This window comes from Eurosta solidaginis, chromosome 3 (assembly GCF_040869045.1).
Source record: "Eurosta solidaginis isolate ZX-2024a chromosome 3, ASM4086904v1, whole genome shotgun sequence".
Taxonomy (NCBI): Eukaryota; Metazoa; Arthropoda; class Insecta; order Diptera; family Tephritidae; genus Eurosta; species Eurosta solidaginis.
In genome coordinates this window covers 1,387,701-1,413,880 of record NC_090321.1, presented here as the reverse complement: position 1 = coordinate 1,413,880, position 26,180 = coordinate 1,387,701, and the positions used below count along the sequence as shown (strand labels likewise).

Here is a 26,180-nt window from a genome sequence, read left to right as displayed (position 1 = left end):
AACATCAAGTTGTTAGAGTATAAGCAATCCCTGGAAAGAGACGGACAGGAGGAAGCATACATCCTTATTGGATCCCAGGGCACATGGGAATAGATGGGGATGAAAAAGCGGCTGAACTATCTAAAAAGGCCGCATCCCTCAAAGTTTGCTCCGTTGATGTCCCAATTATATTGGACGAGATTAAAAGAAGGCGGCAGGTGCACACGATCGTCCAAGCAGGAAAGGCGTGGGCCCAAGCTGCAAAGTGACGAAGACCATGTGTAGTTCTTACATTAGGCTAACAAAGTTAATCCTAGCATTAAAAAGAGAGGACTGCAGACTTTTGACGGGTATTCTAACTGGAAACTGCCTTCTGGCGTCACATGCCTTAAATTAAGCTTGGTCCGTGATAGCAGATGGAGGAAAAGCGGGTTGGAGGAGCAAACGACAGTCCGTTTTGTGCTGTTGTTGTTGTTGTTGTAGCAATGCTCGCCCCACCTAATAGCCGCGACCGATCACAAATTGTCATCAATATCCTCTAACGGGAGTCCAAGGAAACTTGCCGTTTCAACAGGGGTGGACCATAAGGAAAGGGGTGTTAGAGGCGTTGGTTCCACATTACAATTAAAGAGATGGTTGGTGTCATGTGGGGACACATTGCAAGCAGGGCATACATTTTGTATGTCGGGGTTGATTCTGGATAGGTAAGAGTTTAACCTGTTACAGTATCCAGAACGAAGTTGAGCAAGAGTGACACGCGCTTCCCTGGGGAGTATGCGTTCCTCTTCTGCGAGTTCTGGATATTTTTCTTCAAGTACTGGATTCACCGGGCAATTCCCGACATAAAGGTCCGACGCCTGTCTATGGAGTTCACCAAGGACCTGCTTGTGTTTTTCCGCTTCATACGGCTGGGTTCTCAGGTGCCGTATTTCCTCAAAATGCTTACGGAGATGACTCCTTAGGCCCCTAGGCGGTGCTGGTTCGTCAATCAGATGTCTGTTGGGATGCCCAGGTTTCTGGGTATTCAACAGAAACTGTTTGGTCAGCATCTCATTTCTCTCCCTGATGGGGAGTATTCTCGCCTCATTATGCAGATAGTGTTCTGGGGACATAAGAAGACAGCCCGTGGCGATTCTGAGAGCAGTATTTTGGCAGGCCTGTAGTTTCTTCCAGTTGGTGGTTTTTAGGCTTGGCGACCATATGGGTGACGCGTAGCACGTAATCGGCTGGCTAATTGCTTTGTATGTGGTCAAGAGCGTTTCTTTATCTTTTCCCCAGGTACTGCCAGCAAGGGATTTGAGGATTTTATTACGGCTCTGAATTCTTGGAACAATTGCGGTTGCGTGCGCACCAAAATGTAGATCCTGATCAAACGTCACACCCAAGATTTTGGGGTGTAGGACAGTCGGTAGCGTAGTGCCATCGACGTGGATGTTCAATATGGTCGACATTTGGGGCGTCCATGTTGTAAATAAGGTCGCGGAAGATTTAGTCGGTGACAATGCCAGGTTTCGCGAGGCGAAAAAACTGGAGAGATCAGGGAGATAGCCGTTTATTTTATTGCATAGCTCATCGATCTTTGGGCCTGGGCCTGTGGCCATTATTGTGCAGTCATCGGCGTAGGAAACGATTGTGACTCCTTCCGGTGGTGAAGGTAGCTTAGATATGTAGAAATTAAACAAAAGCGGGGATAGGACACCACCCTGTGGCACCCCTTGTTTAATTCTCCTTTGTTTTGATGTTTCGTTTCTGAATTGCACCGATGCCTGCCGACCACCCAGATAATTTGCGGTCCACCTTTTAAGACATGGGGGAAGGGTGGACCCTTCCAGGTCTTGCAGTAACGAGCCATGGTTGACCGTATCAAAAGCTTTTGATAGGTCTAACGCTACGAGTACTGTTCGATGGTGGGGATATTGATTCAAACCGCAATTTATCTGGGTGCTAATGACATTTAGCGCGGAGGTAGTGCTATGGAGTTTTCTGAAGCCATGCTGATGAGGGGCTAGCTGCAAATGTGCTTGGAAATAAGGGAGCAAAATGGCTTCAAGCGTCTTTGCCACTGGCGATAGGAGAGATATCGGACGATATGACTCACCTACGTTAGCTGGTTTCCCAGGCTTTAGTAGCGGGACCACCTTGGCCATTTTCCATTTCTCGGGTATGACAAAGGTGGAAAGAGACAGGTTGAAGACATGCGCTAAATATTTGAAACCCTCTTTCCCTAGGTTTTTAAGCATCGGCATGGCTATGCCGTCTGGGCCCACTGCTTTGGATGGTTTAGCGCGACCAATGGCGTCCTCAACCTCTCTAGCGGTGATGGTAATTGGTGACGCGCTGAGTTTGTGTTTATGTGCGTGTCTATTGGCTCTCCGTCTATCTTTGTCGACCGTAGGATGCATTATATATTGTCGGCAGAAAGCGCTCGCGCATTTTTCCGCATCCGACAGCACCTTATCGCCAAAGGCGATGGAAACTTTTTTATTGTTGTTGTTGTTGTAGCGATTAGGTTACTCCCCGAAGGCTTTGGGGAGTGTTATCGATGTGATGGTCCTTTGTCGGATACAGATCTGATACGCTCCGGTAACACAGCACCATTAAGGTGCTGGCCCGACCATCTCGGGAACGATTTATATGGCCACATTGAACCTTCAGGCCATCCCTCCCTCCCCACCCCCAAGTTCCATGAGGAGCTTGGGGTCGCTAGAGCCTCGTCTGTTAGTGAAACGGGATTCGCCGCTCGAAGGTGAGGTTGACAATTGGGTTGGAGAAGCTATATGTTGCGCTACACAACCCCTTGAATCCCTAAATGGAAGCTTTGTCTTTGTGCTTAGTCGGATTCGATAGGGACTTTACGGTGGACCAAAGTTTACCTACACCGGTAGAGAGGTTACAACCTCTTAGGTGCTCTTCCCATTTCGCCCGCTTGTGTTCGTCCACAAGCAATCTGATGCGTTGGTTTATATCCCTTATTTGGGGGTCGCCTGGATCAAGCTGTCTTATAAGGTCGCGTTCCCTCGCTAAGCTCGCGGCCTCCGCCGGGAAGTGGGGCCGGATTTCGGGAATTCTCCCGGCGGGAATGAAATGTGCCGAGGCGGATTCAATGACCTTACGGAAGGCACGCTCCCCTTGGCGGGCATCAGTCGGGATAGGGAGGGCAGCAAAGCTGCTGTCTGTTGCAGATTTATATTCTTCCCACTTTCCTTTTTTGAAGTTTATGAAAGTGCGTTTTTCGGTGACGATGAAGTCGGCGGTACGCTCGAACGAAATAAGTATGGGCAGGTGGTCGGATGCCAATGTTACCATCGGCTGCCAGTTGACGCAGTTTACGAGTTCTGCGCTCACGATTGAGATATCTGGCGAGCTATGACAGCTTCCTACCATACGTGTGGGGGCGTCTCCGTTTATTGTGCAGAACGTCGTTTCGTCTATTTGATCCGCCAACATCTCACCCCTACTGTCCGCCCGCAAGTTTGAATGCCATAGGTCGTGATGGGCATTGAAATCGCCTAAGATAATGCGATTGTTGCCAGTGAGTAAGGCCTCGATATTAGGGCGGTATCCACTGGGGCAACAGGTGACAGGAGGGATGTAGATGTTGATGATTTCTAGATTTGCATCGCCTGACCGGACAGATAGGCCTTGACGTTCTAAGACATTGTCACTGCGGTCGATGCCAGGATCAAATATATGATATTGCACAGAGTGGTGTATAATAAACGCGAGGCCGCCTCCATTTCCGCTCTCGCGGCCTTTCCTGTGGACATTATAACCAGAGCAGGTCTGCAATGCAGATCTTGCTGTGAGTTTAGTCTCTTGAATCGCAGCAATGCGGATGTTGTGCCGCTTCATGAAATCGACTATCTCCGTAATCTTCCCAGTTAGTCCATTACAGTTGAACTGCAGAATTCTGAAGTGCATGAAGGGTGACGCCGCCACTCTAGGGGTAAGTGAGGGGTGACTACGCCTAGGTTGTGGAAGGCCAGGACGCAATTGCTGTTGTGGCCTTGGGACTGGGCGCCCTTGGGCAAGCATTGGGGTACCCGGATGATTTGGGTTTGCGACCTGGCAACATGGCGCGATGAAACCCGTCGGGGGTTGCCGTCGCGGAGACCAGAACATCTAGGAAAGTGGCACCACCCAAGGCAGGAGCTGCATTAAGCGGATGTCGCAAACCTATATATTCTGTGCTGGCAGACGGTGCAAACGGAGGCAGGGGCTAAGAGTCTGTTTCCCTGACCTGCACGATTGCTGCCAGAAAAGAGGGGGGAGAAGAAGACGGGGGCAGGGGCTGATGCTCAGCATTGCAACCAGCTCGTGCTCGTGCCCTACACTTGCCAGGCTAAGACTCCAGCTTTTAGGAGTGACACGGCTGTAAAGTCTAGAAGCAGCAAGTGGCATAGGTCCTTGAAAATTTCTAGTATTTGCCAAGAGCACGAAATTGTTTTATAACATTGGTCCTGGTATTTGATAGGGTTTTTCAGTTTGGTCGTTCATCAAACTTCTGGAAACACTACGGACTCATTTAGTCTAGGCGAGGTCCTCATTGACCGGCCAGTTCACCCTAGCCTAACCTAAGGCACGCTGGGTGGATTCAAGTTTTTCCTAACATAATGTACATGGTTATCTTCGGACCAATTTTCGGAGACACGAGCATAGTGTTCTGGAGCCAAGTCCGTCCAAAATATAGATTAACCATTATGGCGACGTAAGAATGGCAAAAGAAGTTTTTAAAGATACTCTTTCACGTAAATTTCGGCGTTAATTTTTCCTGTTGTTGTTGTTGTAGCGATAAGGTTGCTCCCCGAAGGCTTTGGGGAGTGTTATCGGTGTGATGATCCTTTGCCGGATATATATCCGGTACACTCCGGTAACACAGCACCATTAAGGTGCTAGCCCGACCATCTCGGGAACGATTTATATGGCCACATTAAACCTTCAGGCCATCCCTCCCTCCCCACCCCCAAGTTCCATGAGGAGCTTGGGGTCGCCAGAGCCTCGTCTGTTAGTGAAACAGGATTCACCGCGGATAGGTGAGGTTGACAATTGGGTTTGGAGAAGCTGTATATTGCGCTGGCAACCTGAAGGGTTGCGCTACACAGCCCTTGAATATGGTATTTTAGTCGCCTCTTACGACAGGCATACCTACCACGGGTATATTCTGACCCAACCCGCTGGGGTTACCTATCGTAGAGAACAGCGTGGATTTATGCCTACATTCACAAATACCTTTCCATATCGGACTTTTCTGCCAAAATTTTCTATCAAGGTTTTTTTCCCATTAGGAATGTTCTCCAGACTGCAGGCAGTAGAGTTGGGTACCTGACAAATTTCTTAGGTATATTTTCACAGACGTTTCCTCGTCCATAACACAAACATTATTGTTGCAAATTTTGACGTCTGCTTTTCACTTCGTTTTGAAATTTGTAGGTTTTAATACGATTTCTCTGCTTGATTCGTTTGATTGGCAAGTGTGATTTTGGCTATTTTGGCCACATCTCCTGTTGACATTAATCGGTTTTTCCTAATTAGGAATAGAACATTATTCTCCAACTTGGCGTATGATGATCCCTTTGGACAGCCACTTCTTGACTTGTCCTTCGCTAAGGCTTCCTTGAAGTGAAAAACCGTTTGTGGGGCAGTGTCATAGGGTAATCCTGTGAGTTTTGTCAACTTTTTGTAACTAACATTTGGATTATTCTTTCAAATGTACAAACTTTTTTCAGGTAGCTCTTCTTCCTTACTCATTTTCCTCGTTGTTGAAGGCTTGACTTCAGAAGCTTATACGTATATGTATTTTCAAAAATTGTATGATACACCAATTCAGAAATAATTAATTCAAATCCTAATATGCCATTATTAAAAAAAAACTTGTAGGGGATTCTAAGTTTCCAGAACCTGTTTGTACCAGTCCTTAGTACGCTATATAATGGAGTGGTGTATGTTAAACTCTTTTACAGTAGTGTTTGCTGTTTTGCCTAGTTTAAATACCTGCAGGGCTTGGTCTTGAATTCCCGTTGATTACTTGTTTCTGGTCATCTTTTTGACTTCAACATTTGCAATGTATCCAATATCGAATAAGAAAAAGCCATTTGCATACATTCTTTAAATATCGGTGTGGTAATTGAATCTTGGGTATCACTATTTTACTCCTTTTTCCGTAAAGTAAAAACTGTCAACTTTAATTTGGGGTATTTGCTTCGTCGCACAAACTTTTGAGTTGGCTTCGAATAACGAAATATTTTTTTTAACGGAGAGTGCAATCGGTTTTTTGTGTGTGAAATTTTCAATAACTAGTATTTGTTCTCCCACTTTAAGACAACACATAAAACGAAGAGTTTTACATATATCTTTTTTTTTGTCAAATAGAGCAAATGGACTTGTGATTTAGTTTGGCACGACACTTTAGTATTATTGTTTTATTTTATCTTCTTGTTATTATCTTTATCATAAATGTTGTATATTCTAAAAAAGCAGGTATAATTGGAGCGCTTTTGTTAACGCCAAAGATATCAATAATATCAGCATGCACCACGCTCTTACAACAACAACGCTCTTATAACATTGAACCATTGTGAAGGGCAGAATCTGCTGCTAGAATTATCTTCTCCAGTATCATGTTTAATAAATCCAACCATGGAGCTGAAGGTGATCTCAACGACATTTGGTACAGCCGTATAAGCCATCCGTTGACGCAGAGATAACTGGTGGGGATTTTGGGTAGCCACAAATATTGTTGACGGTTAAACGCCAATTAAAAAGAAGACAGAGCGTAATGCACAAACCGCCAAAATACTGAAAATTAATTGTTGATATACATATATGTACATATGCAGATTTAAATAATAATATATCGAGAAAAAAATGTTTTACACCTATTAACGAAGAAAAAAAAAAAACAAAAAAAAAAAGCATTTATGTTCAAGCAAAGAAAATGAATAAAAAAAAAGTATTTTTAAAATCCACCTGCACTACCTACGACTGTTCTTTATACCAATGAAAACAAATGTAGTATAATAATATCTATATGTATAAACAACCCACAAGGGCTAATTGAATGTAGGCTTAAGAAAGTGTTATGTAAAAAATACAATCTCTAACATGATAACATAAGAGACGAACACTTTTCATTTTCAATTTTAAATACATAATTTAAATTTTCTAAATTACAAAAATAGATACGATAGTAATTTTTTGTTAATTTTTTGTTTGTTTCTTAAATTAACTATGTGCTTACGTTATTAAATTTTTTTTTCAATAATTACCTCGTAAATTATTTAATGTTGACTCTCTTATTGTATTAGAATTGCCTTTTTCATTTTTCTCAGAGTTGCGCCTTTTCAATTCATCTTCATTTGGTATGCAAACAACTGCAATGCGTTTGAAGTCACCGAAACCTTTCATTTTGCGTCGTTGTGCGGATGCATATGCATTTGTCTACAAAATCATTATCACATGGTAGAGATGAGGATGCGGTTGACAAAGTTGTTGTAGTAGATTTGTTTTTTTTGTTTTGTTTTGTAGAAATTGAGTTTTTTGATTTATCATAAGTTCTGTTTTTTTTTGTGCTTCAACTTGAAGCAGTAGTGTAGTAAAATATTAAGTAGAGACGTACTTAAACATTTCACATATTTTGCTCGAGTTGTTGCGAGTGTTGATTGGCGCATTTTCTTTCTAACATAGTTGCATACTTTCTTTGTACTGCTTAAACCCTTTTTAAAATTGTCTTAACATCTCTAACATCTCTGTCGAAATAGACGGCATTCACCAAGTCTTTTTATTCTTCCTTTCTTTTCAAGTATGCATAGCCAAAGCAATAGTGATTACAATAACTTAATAACTAAAACATACCTTATATGCTCTCATAAAAAAAAAATTGTGCAGCAGCTTATCATAAAATGCTTTTTCTTACATTTTCATATTCATATGTACATAGAAAGATATATGTTGATGTATATGTATGGCATTCCATCAGGCTGGATAAAATAGTGTAGATACTGCTTGGACAAAAGACATTTGAAAGTTGAAATAATATGTTCTTAAAGCGAGAACAGCACCACAGTTTTAAGTATATTGTAAACATTTGGTATTTATGCAGTATGTACTTACAGGCATCCTTGCCGCAAGCTCCACTCCACTGTCAAATAGTAATATATTATATACACATAATTTATTTATCCTTGCTGCTGCTTCAGAGTTTGAAATGGTCAACCATAGTATACTCACTTTTCACATACTACATATATAATTATAACGGGCAACTTACTTCTCTAAAACTCACCTCGCTGTTGCCACCTTGACTGCATATTAACACACTTTCTCCAAATCCATGAACAATTCATAAACTTTTTACAGTTGAAAACTTGTGGTAGAAGTTATTTTAGAAAACATTTCAAAAGGTTTTTTGTCCATGAATTTGGGGGTTTGCGTGAAATTGTAAGGCAGTTGGGTTAACGTTTTTGGACTTAATTTAAATTTTAATTAAAATAACATAAAATAAATAAGTAAAAGAAGTAGATCCTTATAAAATTTTAAAAGTGTGTAAATGAATAGCAAATTATGTAGTTATGTAGAAGTTATAATGAATATTTATGGAAATAAGAAACTTATATGTAAATCTAATAGAATCGAAAGAAAAAAAAAAAACAAATGGGAACCTATTTTAAGTCATGAAAATTTTGTGAGGTTTCTTTTTAAAATGGCTCAACAAACACTCTCCGCAACTTAAATTTTACCTTTAACTGAACTGTTCAGGTCATACAGACATAATATTAAAAGCAGGTTCAAACTTAAATGAATACAATATAGGCAGAACATTTCGTAAGTACAACCTTATAAAAAGGAATTTAACACCACATCATATCATTTGTTTTAATATTGCTTTGAATATAATATGATAATTATTTGCAAAATTATGGAGTACACGAAAAAGTATATATATATATATGTATATATATATATAATGTAAGTGTATTGTTGGTAATGTAGGAATATTTCTTATGCAGCTGCATACCTGTACACCTATCATTTTTTCTAGGTCGACCAGTAACGTTTCTCCTTGTTCTTCTCAAAGTTAGCATAATTTTGGAATTATAGCAACAACACTGTCCACTGATATGGCAATTATACTCCTTCATAGATTTAATTATAGTGACATTGTGGTTATAAAAGCCATCATCCGCCACCTACAGACATAATATATATACACATATATATTTTTTTAGTGTATCCACAAAAAAAAAATTATATATATATATGAAGACATTGATTTTACATGTTGCTATATTTGAACGTACTTTTCAACACATTGTTGTGGTTTAGTCTGTATGCCTTTCTAGCCTGTCTTCAATCCGAATTTGTTTTAAAAATCCTCAACCCTAATCACAGTCGAATAGTACTGAATTACCTGATCAAGTATGAAATTGCGTCGTCGTTTGGTTGCAATCTCCTCAAGGGAAGATAAACTATTCAAACATAATTCATAAACACGCTCCCAACGACCCTTATGCAAGGGTTTTCGCGGAGCACCGTCAATCTAAATGTTAAAAATAAATAAATTAGCACGTATTCCTTAATAACAAAAAAATTTGAATTTACTTACATTCATCTTTTCAATGAGTGCGTCAGCACCAATAACATGATAACGTTTATCTGGGTTATCTTTAATGTGTTGTAATGTCCAGTGTGTTTTGCCCGCACTAGGTAGACCCACCATTAAAATAACTTCACATTCCTTACGACTATTGGGCCGCTGTGGTCCAGGTATATATTTTTCTTCTGGAATTAATGCGATAAGTTCATAACCGGGTAATAGTGAGGCGGGTTCACGTGGCTCGGGAATCACTTCCTCAAATTCATCCTCAGACGATTCACGACGTTTTTCTTTTTCTTGTCTTCTACGTTTGTTAGGCGATGGCCCATCATTTTCATCACCTTTCTTTTTTTTCTCTTCAGCATCGTCTTCATCACCTTTCTTTTTTCTCTCTCCAGCATCGTCTATTTCCTTAGCTGATTTTTCTTCCTCTTCAGATTTTTTAGAAAACCTTTCTTCATCAGCAGTGGCACTTATATCGCCATTTTCCGCTTTGGAAACTTCATCCTCGGATTTTGCTTCCTTTTCTTCATCAGGCTTTGCTTCGACTTGGTTGGATTCTGGAAGAAAATATACATACAAACATGTGCAAGAATGATGACCTTTCGCCAATATTTGTAATAAGATAGTAGAGATAATGGAATTAAATTACGCTTTACGATCAGTAACTGAAAACCGTTTTAACTCAAACGATAACTATGCAACTGTGAAACTATTTCTTAAAATTATAATAAATTATGGATCTAACTAACATGAAAACACCTACGAGGGGTATAACCATTTTCTCTTCTGGAAATTTTTGTCAGGTGCCTACCCTAGTGAGGGAAAAATCAATCTTAGAATAAACGGAAATCAAAAAATTAACCAAGTAAACTATTCATAGAAATTGAGTGGAGAAATTTAAACTTTTTTTATTGCGGTAAAACACGAATAATATCAGAAACGGCTATACCTGGTGTTTTTATCATGGATCTATCGAGTCTTATTTTTCGCTAGTTCGATCACGGGTCCTAAATTGTAATACGGGCCCAGTTCTTACCTTCCATTTTTTCATCGGTATCATGCTTTTCAGGAAGTTGTTTGTCTTCTTTAATTTCTTTCTCCTCAACATTTTCTTTCATTTCAATATCCCCATCTCCAACTTTTTTCTCATCAGAAGTTTCTCCTTTTTCTACAACAGCGTTATCAGCTCCTTCAGTTGCCTTATTATTTTTCTCTTCTGTCTTTTCTTTTTCATCGTCTTCCTTTTCCTTGTCCCATTCTTCTTCTTCATCTTTCTCCTTCTTGTTCTCTTTCGCCTCCTTCTTACTCTCTTTCGCCTCCTCCTTATCCTCGCTTTTCTTCTCTATTTCTTTTTCTTTTTTTGGTATGCGACGCATGCGTTTCTGTCTTTCCACATTTACTAACAAATTTTCATTGTCAGCAAAATTCACATGGTATTCATATCCCTTTGTCACAATATGCGGAAATAGTGCATCACTTTCACCCAAAATACTTTTGTCAAATTCGAAAGCTATCCCAAGATCTTCACCGTTTAGAGTGTATTTTATATTGCAAGGTGTACTTTCCAAATCCAAATAACAACCAATCACATCATCCAATTGATATGGTTTAGAATATTCAGTAAATTCTGAATTGGTAGCTTTGCGCCCAGTTTCGCAATATGCAAATGAATACTCTGCTTCACCCAACAACAAGGTAGAGTTTGGCAAAGAAAATCCAACCCGAAAGCCACGCACATGTGGTTCGTCACGAAATTGATGACCACGTCCCATCTGAACTTCCTCTGCCAATCGTACTTCAAAACAAACTTTACCTTCACGTACGCCGTAATTGGTACGTGCACCGGACCAAACTAAAGAATAAATTTCATGTGACATGGGTTTCGCTGAAGTGAATGTTACAGGATCAATTCGCAGATGTAAGTCGGAATCAACTGCAAAATAAATAAAACATCCTTAAGACATCCGTATACTGAAGAATATATATTAAAACTTACACCAACTTAATCCAAATTGCTTATCCTCAATAGTGGGTTCATCTTCTGGATTTGTAGCCTCCTCAGTTTTAGATGGTGTGCCGTGTGAGCCAGCGCCACTACGACGTTTAGGTGTGCGAGAACGAGATTTAGATCGTGATCGGGATTTAGATCGCGAACGAGACTTCGAGCGAGAGCGTGATTTTGAATGGGATCGAGACCTTGACCGGGACAGTGATCGCGACCTTGAACGCGATCGTGTAAGGGAACGGGAATGAGAACGACGACGATGTTCTTTGGAATGTGAACGCGTATGTGAGCGTTTACGTCTTATGGAGTCAGACTTGCCATCTGGAGAAGTGTTTTCTCCTTTCATTTCATTGCTTTTATCCTCTTTCTCACCGATTTTTTCTTCATGATGGTTTTCGTCCTCATCTACCTCCATTGTCTTAACAAGCTTGGTTGGAGTTTTTAATTCTAAAACTCCATCCTTCTCTTCTGTTTCGTTTTCTTCATCCCCTTCGCGGCCATCTTTACCATTCTCCCCTACCTCATGTGGGGGTTCATCTCTCGTCTCCTCGTCTTCTTCTTCGTCTGCTGCATGATCCTCTTTGTCACTTTCAATCTTATCTGGTTCGGTAGTGATTTCTTCTGGTTCCACGTCTTCTTCGTGACCAACATTACCTTCCTCTTCTTCTAACGTCTCCAGTGCAGGTTCTAATGCCGCTGTCTTTACTGGTGAAGGAGAAGGAGAGCGAGTCATTGAACGAGTTCGCCGGCTACGTCGACCTGGTGTTCCTGGTGTACCTGGAGCTCCACCTGAGTATAGTATTAAAAGAAAAAAATTATTATGTGTAAAAAATTTAAATTTTCTATATACAACTGTCGAAATAATAGCAGTGGCAAGTAAGCAGGATTTCATTGTTACATAGTCGACTACATTACACGACTCTACAAAAAAATGTTTGTTCTTTGTCCTAAAGTTTTGTTTCATGATTTTCTGTTATTTATTTATTACGGCCGGAAGCCCTTTTGTAAATTGGAATATATGTATTACAGTGCTTTATCTTATAGTTATGGTTTTACAATATTTCATTTCATTTCATTTATTTATTACGGCAAAAAAGCATAGTTCATAAATTAAATTAGATTACAATTTACTATCTTATTGCTAAGGTTTTACAATATTCGTAAAGCTTTGCTTTAAAAGCTACGATTTCATTACAACTTTTTATATCTATAGGCAGTTCATTGAAACTTTTTAGACCTTTATAAAAAATATTTTGCTGATCTATTTCAGTTCTGAATAAAGGCAGTTTGAAATTATGTTTATTCCTTGTATTAATGTTATGTGTCTGCTTAACTAATACTACGTTTTTACTTAGATATTCAGGTACATTTTCACTTTTAATATTAAATATAAGTTTCATAGCGTGAAAAAAAATCTTTTGCTTGACACTTAACCAGTTCAAACTTCTCAGCATATCAGCCGTACGAGTATCTCTAGGTTTTTTAAGAATAAATCTCATACATCTGTTTTGCATCTTTTGAAGTTTATCTATTTCTTTGTCTGACAAAATGAATAGAATAGATGGGCAGTATACAAAGTGCGGTTCTATAATGGACTTATATATAATTATTTTGTACTTTTTTTGAATATATTTGGATGTTCTCTGTATAACCCCAATTTTTTTCGCAACTTTCTGGACTGTGTAGTTTATATGTTCTTCAAACTTGAGTTTGTTATCAATTATAATTCCCAAATATTTTATACTGTCAACTTTTTGTATGCTTTCATCATTTATTTTTAAACCAATTATATACTCATTAACGTTCCTCCTTGTTATTATCATAAATTTCGTTTTATTTATATTAAGTTTCAGTCTATTTCCGCACAACCATTTATACAGGTTATTTAGTTCATGTTGTATTTTAGAAAGTGCAGAATTAATATTATTCTCACTAATCATTATTAATGCATCATCAGCGAATAGTTTAATTTCACAACCTTCAATAGCGTTAACTATATCATTAATATAAATTAAGAACAGTATCGGTGCCAAAACTGAGCCTTGTGGTAACCCTATGGGTACTTCCAATTCATCAGACATCACGGTATTTATAACCGTTTTCTGTCTCCTCTGCTTCAAATAGCTGCGAAACCAGTCAAGTTCTATACCAGTTATACCAATACGTTCCATTTTTTTGATTAAGATCTCCCTATCCACTGTTTCAAAAGCTCGTTTGAGGTCTAGGAAGACTGAAACAACCACTTTTTTTTTATTTAACTCTTCTTTCCAGTCATGTATCACCAAATTAAGAGCTGTCTCACATGAATGTTTCTTTCTAAAGCCTGACTGTTGGTGGGCTAGTATATTATTATCTTCAAGGTATTTCGTTAACTGGTTCTTAACATAAGCTTCAAGTATTTTACAATCACTAGGCAGGGTGTTTATGGGTCTAAGTTCTTCAGGTTTTACTGTCTTTTTAACTTTTTCCACTGGTATCACCGTTGACGTTTTCCACTTTTCTGGTACAAGACCCTCTTCTAGGCTGTTATTGATTATTTGTGCGTAGAAATATCCTGTATACGATATACTCCATCAGATAAAAGTTTTCTGCGGCCTATTTTATATTTGAACTCTTTCAGAAAATTAATAACTTCATCTGTTGTTATTTTGACAAACTTTAATCTAGAATTGACTTGTACATCACTCAGTGCTACACGGCAAGGTTCTATGATGTTATTAATTTCTATTACGCTATTTATAAAGAACCTATTTAGACCATTTGCCAGCTCAGTTTCATTTTCTACCATCATACCATCTATTATCGCCTTTTTAATCCCTTCGTTATCTCTCGTTAAGCAAACCGCTTGCTTAAGATGTTTCCACATTTCTCTGGCGTTATTTTCATTCATTTCGACTTTATTTTCCATATATTTAACTTTCTTTATTTTTACTAGCTTTTTGTAGATACGATTTATATTTTTATATTCGTTCCAATCACCTGTTTGTATCGCAAGCTTATAATTATTATATTTGCATTTATTCATTTGCGCCAGTTCTCTGTCGTACCATTTATTCATAAGCTTGATATGAACTTCTTTTTCATACGTTAAACTTTCCATAGCTTGCATTATTATGTTGTTCACTAATTCGACTTTCTCATCAATTAGTAGGTTTTCATTTATGTTGAAGTTACATGATCTCAGGATGCTTATTAAGATTTCACTATTATATTTATCCCAAGCTGTGATTTTCTTGGTCATCATATCCACAATAATACCAGTGGCAAAATTAAAAAATACAATGAAACCTGACGAGCTGCGTCCGATTAATACCCTACCTATTGATGAACAAATTATGGAAACAGTGGTGAAAAAGCAACTAGTAGCATACCTAGACGATCATAATATAATCATACCAAAGCAATCAGGCTTTAGGAAAGGCCAGTCCTGCGAAACAGCATTGAATATGGTAATTGCAGAGTGGAAAGAGGCTGTTGCTGATAAAAAGGTAGTAGTATCCTGCTTCTTAGACTTAAAGAGGGCGTTTGAAACAATCGATCGAAATGAATTGCTGAAGTTAGTGGATAAAATTGGGATCAAGGGAAAAGCTTTGGAATGGTTTCGTAGTTACCTGAGTAACAGAAAGCAGAGGACGGTAATTGGAGACGCATTTTTATTGGTTGTTGATGTTAACATTGGGCTGCCACAAGGTTCACCAAGGACCTGCTTGTGTTTTTTCACTTTATACGGCTGGGTTCTCAGGTGCCGTATTTCCTCCAAATGCTTACGGAGATGACTCCTTAAGCCCCTAGGCGGTGCTGGTTCATCAATCAGATGTCTGTTGGGATGCCCAGGTTTCTGGGTATTCAACAGGAACTGTTTGGTCAGCATCTCATTTCTCTCCCTGATGGGGAGTATTCTCGCCTCATTATGCAGATGGTGTTCTGGGGACATAAGAAGACAGCCCGTGGCGATTCTGAGAGCAGTATTTTGGCAGGCCTGTAGTTTCTTCCAGTGGGTGATTTTTAGGCTTGGCGACCATATGGGTGACGCGTAGCACGTAATCGGCTGGCTAATTGCTTTGTATGTAGTCATGAGCGTTTCTTTATCTTTTCCCCAAGTACTGCCAGCGAGGGATTTGAGGATTTTGTTACGCCTCTGAAATCTCGGAACAATTGCGGCTGCGTGCTCACCAAAATGTAGATCCTGATCAAACGTCACACCCAAGATTTTGGGGTGTAGGACAGTCGGTAGCGTAGTGCCATCGACGTGGATGTTCAAAATGGTCGACATTTGGGGCGTCCATGTTGTAAATAAGGTCGCGGAAGATTTAGTCGGTGATAATGCCAGGTTTCGCGAGGTGAAAAAACTGGAGAGATCAGGGAGGTAGCCGTTTATTTTATTGCATAGCGCATCGATCTTTGGGCCTGGGCCTGTGGCCATTATTGTGCAGTCATCGGCGTAGGAAACGATTGTTGTTGTTGTTGTTGTTGTAGCAATGCTCGCCCCACCTAATAGCCGCGACCGATCACAAATTTTCATCAATATCCTCTAACGGGAGTCCAAGGAAACTTGCCGCTTCAACAGGGGTGGACCATAAGGAAAGGGGTGTTTGAGGCGTTGGTTCCACATTACAATTAAAGAGATGGTTGGTGTCATGTGGGGACACATTGCAAGCGGGGCATACATTTTGTATGTCGGGGTTGATTCTGGATAGGTAAGTGTTTAACCTGTTACAGTATCCAGAACGAAGTTGTGCAAGAGTGACACGCGTTTCCCTGGGGAGTATGCGTTCCTCTTCCGCGAGTTCTGGATATTTTTCTTCAAGTACTGGATTCACCGGGCAATTCCCGACATAAAGGTCCGACGCCTGTCTATGGAGTTCACCAAGGACCTGCTTGTGTTTTTTCGCTTCATACGGCCGGGTTCTCAGGTGCCGTATTTCCTCAAACTGCTTACGGAGATGACTCCTTAGGCCCCTAGGCGGTGCTGCTTCGTCAATCAGATGTCTGTTGGGATGCCCAGGTTTCTGGGTATTCAACAGAAACTGTTTGGTCAGCATCTCATTTCTCTCCCTGATGGGGAGTATTCTCGCCTCATTATGCAGATGGTGTTCTGGGACATAAGAAGAAAGCCCGTGTCGATTCTGAGAGCAGTATTTTGGCAGGCCTGTAGTTTCTTCCAGTGGGTGGTTTTTAGGCTTGGCGACCATATGGGTGACGCGTAGCACGTAATCGGCTGGCTAATTGCTTTGTATGTGGTCATGAGCGTTTCTTTATCTTTTCCCCAGGTACTGCCAGCAAGGGATTTGAGGATTTTATTACGGCTCTGAATTCTCGGAACAATTGCGGTTGCGCGCGCACCAAAATGTAGATCCTGATCAAACGTCACACCCAAGATTTTGGGGTGTAGGACAGTCGGTAGCGTAGTGCCATCGGAGAGATCAGGGAGATAGCCGTTTATTTTATTGCATAGCTCATCGATCTCTGGGCCTGGGACTGTGGCCATTATTGTGCAGTCATCGGCGTAGGAAACGATTGTGACTCCTTCCGGTGGTGAAGGTAGCTTAGATATGTAGAAATTAAACAAAAGTGGGGATAGGACACCACCCTGTGGCACCCCCTGTTTAATTCTCCTTGGTTTTGATGTTTCGTTTCTGAATTGCACCGATGCCTGCCGACCACCCAGATAATTTGCGGTCCACCTTTTAAGACATGGGGGAAGGGTAGACCCTTCCAGGTCTTGCAGTAACGAGCCATGGTTGACCGTATCAAAGGCTTTTGATAGGTTTAGCGCTACGAGTACTGTGCTATGGTGGGGGTATTGATTCAAACCGCAATTTATCTGGGTGCTAATGACATTTAGCGCGGAGGTAGTGCTATGGAGTTTTCTGAAGCCATGCTGATGAGGGGCTAGCTGCAAATGTGCTTGGAAATAAGGGAGCAAAATGGCTTCAAGCGTCTTTGCCACTGCCGATAGGAGAGATATCGGACGATATGACTCACCTATGTTAGCTGGTTTCCCAGGCTTTAGTAGCGGGACCACCTTGGCCATTTTCCATTTCTCGGGTATGACAAAGGTGGAAAGAGACAGGTTGAAGACATGCGCTAAATATTTGAAACCCTCTTTCCCTAGGTTTTTAAGCATCGGCATGGCTATGCCGTCTGGGCCCACTGCTTTGGATGGTTTAGCGCGACCAATGGCGTCCTCAACCTCTCTAGCGGTGATGGTGACTGGTGACGCGCTGAATTTGTGTTTATGTGCGTGTCTATTGGCTCTCCGTCTATCTTTGTCAACCGTAGGATGCATTATATATTGTCGGCAGAAAGCGCTCGCGCATTTTTTCGCATCCGACAGCACCTTATCGCCAAAGGCGATGGAAACTTTGTCTTTGTGCTTAGTCGGATTCGATAGGGACTTTACAGTGGACCAAAGTTTACCTACACCGGTAGAGAGGTTACAACCTCTTAGGTGCTCTTCCCATTTCGCCCGCTTGTGTTCGTCCACAAGCAATCTGATGCGTTGGTTTATATCCCTTATTTGGGGGTCGCCTGGATCAAGCTGTCTTATAAGGTCGCGTTCCCTCGCTAAGCTCGCGGCCTCCGCCGGGAAGTGGGGCCGGATTTCGGGAATTCTCCCGGCGGGAATGAAATGTGCCGAGGCGGATTCAATGACCTTACGGAAGGCACGCTCCCCTTGGTGGGCATCAGTCGGGATAGGGAGGGCAGCAAAGCTGCTGTCTGTTGCAGATTTATATTCTTCCCACTGTCCTTTTTTGAAGTTTATGAAAGTGCGTTTTTCGGTGACGATGAAGTCGGCGGTACGCTCGAACGAAATAAGTATGGGCAGGTGGTCGGATGCCAATGTTACCATCGGCTGCCAGTTGACGCAGTTTACGAGTTCTGCGCTCACGATTGATATATCTGGCGAGCTATGACAGCTTCCTACCATACGTGTGGGGGCGTCTCCGTTTATTGTGCAGACCGTCGTTTCTTCTATTTGATCCGCCAACATCTCACCCCTAGTGTCCGCCCGCAAGTTTGAATGCCATAGGTCGTCATGGGCATTTAAATCGCCTAAGATAATGCGATTGTTGCCAGTGAGTAAGGCCTCGATATTAGGGCGGTATCCACTGGGGCAACAGGTGACAGGAGGGATGTAGATGTTGATGATTTCTAGATTTGCATCGCCTGACCAAACAGATAGGCCTTGACGTTCTAAGACATTGTCCCTGCGGTCGATGCCAGGATCAAATATATAATATTGCACAGAGTGGTGTATAATAAACGCGAGGCCGCCTCCATTTCGGCTCTCGCGGTCTTTCCTGTGGACATTATACCCAGAGCAGGTCTGCAATGCAGATCTTGCTGTGAGTTTAGTCTCTTGAATCGCAGCAATGCGGATGTTGTGCCGCTTCATGAAATCGACTATCTCCGTAATCTTCCCAGTTAGTCCATTACAGTTTAACTGCAGAATTCTGAAGTACATGAGGGGTGACGCCGCCACTCTAGGGGTAAGTGACGGGTGACTACGCCTAGGTTGTGGAAGGCCAGGACGCAATTGCTGGTGTGGCCTTGGGACTGGGCGCCCTTGGGCAAGCATTGGGGTACCCGGATGATTTGGGTTTGCGACCTGGCAACATGGCGCGATGAAACCCGTCGAGGGGTTGCCGTCACGGAGACCAGAACATCTAGGAAAGTGGCACCACCCAAGGCAGGAGCTGCATTGAGCGGATGTCGCAAACCTATATATTCTGTGCTGGCAGACGGTGCAAACGGAGGTAGGGATTAAGAGTCTGTTTCCCTGACCTGCATGATTGCTGCCAGAAAAGAGGGGGGGGGGGGGGGGGGGGGGGAGAAGAAGACGGGGGCAGGGGCTGATGCTCAGCATTGCTACCAGCTCTACTACGAAGGTAGTAGTTATGAGTGGTTACAGCTGTTTGAGTTGTTGGCGCCGTGGGGCGCGAGCAGCAGCGGGTACTTGTTGTGGCTTGCTGAGCAGCGAGGCTGCTGGAAGGTAGTGGGGGGGGGGGGCGCTTAGGCGTAGACTACGGGACGCCCTTGGGCGTGAGCAGCAAGGAGCCACAAAAGATTTATAAAAGTTACGTGGACGTCGGGTTTTGGGATCAAGCCCAGAACAACCTGACCGATGCAACCATCCCTTGCACGAGACACACTGAACAGAGTATGACCGTCCTAAAAAGATTCTTTTCTGGCAAATGCAGCAAAACCATTTCTCAGGACCGGGGTCAGGAGACGGACCCGGATTGGGTTCGATACCTTCCCGGAGTAAGAGAATATGTAGCAGTCCTGCTGCAAGGAGCTGCTGGGAGGATGACAATTTGTGGGAGGGACGAAACAAATTAAATGAGGAAACGATTGTGACTCCTTCCGGTGGTGAAGGTAGTTTAGATATGTAGAAATTAAACAAAAGTGGGGATAGGACACCACCCCTTGTTTAATTCTACTTGGTTTTGATGTTTCGTTTCTAAATTGCACCGATGCCTGCCGACCACCCAGATAATTTGCGGTCCACCTTTTAAGACATGGGGGAAGGGTAGACCCTTCCAGGTCCTGCAGTAACGAGCCATGGTTGACCGTATCAAAAGCTTTTGATAGGTCTAGCGCTACGAGTACTGTTCTATGGTGGGGGTATTGATTTAAACCGCAATTTATCTGGGTGCTAATGGCATTTAGCGCGGTGGTAGTGCTATGGAGTTTTCTGAAGCCATGCTGATGAGGGGCTAGCTGCAAATTTGCTTGGAAATAAGGGAGCAAAATGGCTTCAAGCGTCTTTGCCACTGGCGATAGGAGAGATATTGGACGATACGACTCACCTATGTATGACAAAGGTGGAAAGAGACAGATTGAAGACATGCGCTAAATATTTGAAGCCCTCTTTCCCTAGGCTTTTAAGCATCGGCATGGCTATGCCGTCTGGGCCCACTGCTTTGCATGGTTTAGCACGGCCAATGGCGTCCTCAACCTCTTTAGCGGTGATGGTGATTGGTGACGCGCTGAATTTGTGTTTATGTGCGTGTCTATTGGCTCTCCGTCTATCTTTGTCGACCGTAGGATGCATTATATATTGTCGGCAGAAAGCGCTCGCGCATTTTTTCGCGTCCGACAGCACTTTGTCGCCAAAGGCGAAACTTTGTCTTTGTGCTTAGTCGGATTCGATAGGGACTTTACGGTGGACCAAAGTTTACCCACACCGGTAGAGAGGTTACAACCTCTTAGGTGCTCCTCCCATTTCGCTTGCTTGTGTTCATCCACAAGCAATCTAATGCGTTGGTTTATATCCCTTATTTGGGGGTCGCCTGGGTCAAGCTGTCTTATAAGGTCACGTTCTCTCGCTAAGTTTGCGGCCTCCGCCGGGAAGTGGGGCCGGATTTCGGGAATTCTCCCGGCGGGAATGAAATGTGCCGAGGCGGATTTAATGACCTTACGCAAGGTACGCTCCCCTTGGCGGGCATCAGTCGGGATAGGGAGGGCAGCAAAGCGGCTGTCTGTAAAGGATTTATATTCTTCCAACTTTCCTTTTTTGAAGTTTATGAAAGTGCGCTCCGTACATAGAACCGACTGCCTTGGGAAGCGGTAACCGCTTAAGTCTTATATTTTAGTTTGCCGCAAATTGATATTTAAGGTTTAAATGCATATTTGAAAAAATTTAAAACAGGTACTCAATCAAAAGTTCGTCAATCAGATGGCTTAAAGTAAGATCAATAAGGGCCATCAAATCTTTTTTAAAACGTAAGTGTATTACAAGAAGTTTTTGCACTTAAATAACTTAGTAGGTTGTTGCAAATTTTAAAATATTTACACTTACATTGACTTAAGCCTTTATTGCAAATTTTGATTTAAATATCAGCCTAACTTATATCGACACAGGTTTTTATTGCAAACAGTAAACCAAACAAACCTTACGACTTAACTTAAAACGGAAATATATAGGCTCGAGTTAAATATTTCATTTGTTAGTATTATTTAACAATAAATACAATTTTTAACAAAAAACGCACTCCATAAATTAGAAAAAGTAAAAGGAAAAATTCGGGGTCATTGCACTCATATCTATGTTTATATTTAATATAGTGAGTTAAGTTTCATTACAACCCTTTCATTAAGCAATGGATTCTCTTTAAATAAATTATATTTGAACCTCTATTTAGAATATGTAAAACTTTGGAAGGCTCAATTTCATTAAGCCTAGTTTTATAGTAACTTTTGGCGAAATTACTTTTTTATATCGTAACCATTTAACATTTTTTGAAAGAAATCTTTCGCTATCTTCATTACTAAGTCTCCAATTATTTATTTATTTACGTTTATATTTTACAAATTAATTTGTAAGATATATTTTAGAGACTGGGCTACTAGGCCATTTGCCTCTCGGTCGATTTATATTTCATGGAGTAGATTATGTTTCTTGAGTGCTTCCGTTGTCTGCTTTATTGTGGAATCCTTGCTGCAATCAAGTAGTGCCGATAAGTTGGAGTTGGTCATAGATGTGGGGCACTCAATAAGAAGGTGTTTGATGGTTAGAGGAACATTGCATTGGTGACAGCAGCGTTGACTGGTATGATTGTAGTAATGCTCGGATGTGAATTTTGTTACACCTACTCTCATTCTAGCTATTTGGATGCATTCTTTTCTCGAATAGCTCTCGTGATAGTTCGGACGATCGGGGCTTATCATCATCATTTATTGCAAAAATAGTATTAGTACAATAAGATCTAGGATCTTTTATAGTACAACAAAAAGATAAATCGCAATGTAAAAAAGAACAAAAGTCATAACAGAGGGTTAAGTAGGTTAAATAATCACATCAAACATAGAGAATTATCGTAATTTACTAGTATCTAAAATAAACAAATAATTAAATTCAATAACAAAACATTGTATACACTCATACATATTGATGGCGAAAACTCAAGAAGTATAATGGTTTCAACTAAAATGAGCATAAAGAACATTTTTAAAGTTGCTTTTATTTAGACTACTACGTACGGATACTGGAATAGAGTTCCATAGGCGAATGGCATTGACAAAGAATAGCCGTCCAGATGTTAGATAGTTATAAGTTGGTACTATTAAGTCGTTGATTCGAGCAGACCTGGGGAATATTAGCTTATCATATAGGTAACTAGGCTCCTTATACATGATAAGTTGACAAAGGAAAATGCTGTTCCTAGCTTTCAGATATTCGAAGATTTCGCAGCCCAGTAGACGCGCTCTCCAGCTGGATATATGATCAAATCTGGCTAAGCCGAATACATAACGTGTAACATGATTAAATGCTACATCAATTTTATGAGCAGACTGGGAGCTCAGTTTACTGTACACTAGCTCAGAGTAGCAAATGATCGGCATAATCAATTGAATTGCAAGTTTTCTTCTAACATTGACCGGAATATAAATAGCAGACATTCGTAAGTTTCTTAAGATATAGTATACTTTCTTAACCACCGAATTTACATGATCATCACAGGACAACGTCGTGTTAATAACAAAACCAAGATTAGTCACTTTTGAAACGAGTTTGAGATATTTACTGGCAACGCGCAAGGGCGGAATACTTGAGAAACTTATTCGTTTTTTAGATATAGGCAACACGTATAATTTCTCACTGTTCATGCATAAGTCATTTTTCCTAGCCCATTCAAATATGGATGTTAAGTCATTATTCAATCTTGAGCATAAATCGTTTGTCCCCTCATGATTTCCCGACAAATATAGTTGGACAACATCAGCATATGCATGCATATGAGCATGCTGGCATGCTTTAAATATGTCATTAATAAAAATACTAAAAAGTAGTGGACCCAAGATAGAGCCTTGGGGTACCCCTGCCAATAGTGGTTTTAGACCTGAAGTTTCGGAGCCGACTTTGACAAGCTGGGATCTACCTGTCAGATAACTTCGCATGAGCCGCACTGCGGAGTCATCAAAACCAAAATAATTTTTTAATTTTGAGCACAGCAGGTCATGGTTCACAGAGTCGAAGGCTTTTGAGAAGTCAAGCAGGCATAATAAAGTCAGCTGGTTTTTGTCAAAGGGTGCCCTGACGTCGTCTAAAATTTTTATGATAGCCGTGGAGCAACTGTGCTTTGATCGGAAGCCTGACTGGAATGGTGATAGCAGACTATGTTTGCAAACATGGTCTTGAATTTGTTCCGACAACAATATCTCAGACTTTCGAGAGTGCTGGCAAAATGCTGATAGGCCGAAAGTCACTAGGACAATCTGCAAACTTAGTTTTTGCAATAGGTATAACCGTGGCAATCTTCCACATGTCAGGGAAGCAGGAGGTAGTAATACTATGGTTGATAATATGCGTCAATGTAGGAAGAATGTACGGGGCAATTATTTTAACAAATTTGAGCGGTATATTGTCCTGACCGATTGCGTTGGACCTTATTTTATTTATGCATCTCGCCACATCAAGTTCCGAAACAGCTGTAAACTCAAATACTTGACAAACAGGAACCACATATAAGGGAGGGTTTGAGAAACTGGTATTAAGACAAGACGGCTTAGCTTGGCTCACAAAAGCTGCATTAAGATCTTCAGGATTAAGGGAACAGTCAGAACTCTCACTCACATGTACACGAAGTTTTTTCAGATTACGCCACAAAACATGATTAGGCAACGATATATTCAACATTTTACTGTAGTATCTGCATTTTTCTCTCCTAATATAGGCTGTGGTCTGTGGTTATGTTGTGGGTTTTCAAAAAACAGTTTGCTGTTTTCCACGATTTGTCTTTTAGGTTTTTAAGGTGTGTTTTCATGTAATTCGTTATGGTGGACGACAAGCATGGAGTCTCAGCTACAAGTGGCATGCTAAAGGATTACTTAGCAGCTTTGTCCGCTAGCTCATTGCCTGCTATCCCCACGTGACCTGGTATCCATAGCAGTTTAATATCGCTACGTATATTAACTCCGCTTAGTGCAAATCTGCGAGCTTCACCGTGTTCGTCGGTTAACGCTTTTAGCACACTTAAACTATCCGAGGCAATTACCGCCCGTCTGTTGTTAGTTGCTGCGTGATGCAGCGCGAATTTGATTGCTGATAGTTCTGCATTAAATATACCAGCATGTGGCGATACAAGAGCTTGATGGGTTGTTTTGTAGGTTCCGTCAATCAGCTGTTCTACTACGCCGTATGTCGGTGTTTCTCCAATAAGAGACCCGTCGGTGAAATAAAATATATGAGTTGGATGTCTTGCTTTATAGTGTAAGAACATTTGGTTGTACACCTCCGGTTTTTCTTTGCGATGCTCAATGAGAGGTCAAGTGAGATGTGTGTGGTGGTTTCGTACTTGTCTGGTGGTTTTGGTGGTATTTCATTTCATTTCATTTATTTATTACGGCAAAAAAGCCTAATTCATAAATTAAATTATATTACAATTTACTATCTTATTGCTAAGGTTTTACAATATTCATAAAGTTTTGCTTTAAAAGCCCCGATTTCATTACAACTTTTTATATCTATAGGCAGTTCATTGAAACTTTTTAGACCTTTATAAAAAATATTTTGCTGATCTATTTCAGTTCTGAATAAAGGCAGTTTGAAATTGTGTTTATTCCTTGTATTAATGTTATGTGTTTGCTTAACTAATACTACGTTTTTACTTAGATATTCAGGTACATTTTCACTCTTAATATTAAATATAAACTTCATAGCGTGAAAAAAAATCTTTTGCTTTACACTTAACCAGTTCAAACTTCTCAGCATATCAGCCGTACGAGTATCTCTAGGTTTTTTAAGAATAAATCTCATACATCTGTTTTGCATCTTTTGAAGTTTATCTATTTCTTTGTCTGACACAATGAATAGAATAGATGGGCAGTTTACAAAGTGCGGTTCTATAATGGACTTATATATATATATTTTGTACTTTTTTTGAATATATTTGGATGTTCTCTGCATAACCCCAATTTTTTTCGCAACTTTCTGGACTGTGTAGTTTATATGTTCTTCAAACTTGAGTTTGTTATCAATTATAATTCCCAAATATTTTATACTGTCAACTTTTTGTATGCTTTCATCATTTATTTTTAAACCAATTCTATCCTCATTAACGTTCCTCCTTGTTATTATCATAAATTTCGTTTTATTTATATTAAGTTTCAGTCTATTTCCGCACAACCATTTATACAGGTTATTCAGTTCATGTTGTATTTTAGAAAGTGCAGAATTAATATTATTCTCACTAATCATTATTAACGCATCATCAGCGAATAGTTTAATTTCACAACCTTCAATAGCGTTAACTATATCATTAATATAAATTAAGAACAGTATCGGTGCCAAAACTGAGCCTTGTGGTAACCCTATGTGTACTTCCAATTCATCAGACATCACGGTATTTATAACCGTTTTCTGTCTCCTCTGCTTCAAATAGCTGCGAAACCAGTCAAGTTCTATACCAGTTATACCAATACGTTCCATTTTTTTGATTAAGATCTCCCTATCCACTGTTTCAAAAGCTCGTTTGAGGTCTAGGAAGACTGAAACAACCACTTTTTTTTTATTTAACTCTTCTTTCCAGTCATGTATCACCAAATTAAGAGCTGTCTCACATGAATGTTTCTTTCTAAAGCCTGACTGCTGGT

At 40.7% G+C, this 26,180-nt stretch overlaps 1 protein-coding gene across 5 annotated transcripts in view; it reads right to left on the bottom strand.

Moving 5' to 3' along the window:
- LOC137243066 (heterogeneous nuclear ribonucleoprotein U-like protein 2) overlaps positions 1-26,180 on the bottom strand; it is a 63,780-nt gene that overhangs the window by 18,907 nt on the left and 18,693 nt on the right. For all 5 annotated transcript variants that reach the window (XM_067770233.1, XM_067770236.1, XM_067770235.1 and 2 more), the window contains exons 3-7: positions 11,571-12,368; positions 10,611-11,507; positions 9,581-10,131; positions 9,386-9,514; positions 7,245-7,416 (exon numbers count right to left, since the gene is read on the bottom strand). In XM_067770233.1, coding sequence (XP_067626334.1) covers positions 7,245-7,416; positions 9,386-9,514; positions 9,581-10,131; positions 10,611-11,507; positions 11,571-12,368 — 2,547 coding nt within the window. The remainder of the gene's footprint in view (positions 1-7,244; positions 7,417-9,385; positions 9,515-9,580; positions 10,132-10,610; positions 11,508-11,570; positions 12,369-26,180) is intronic.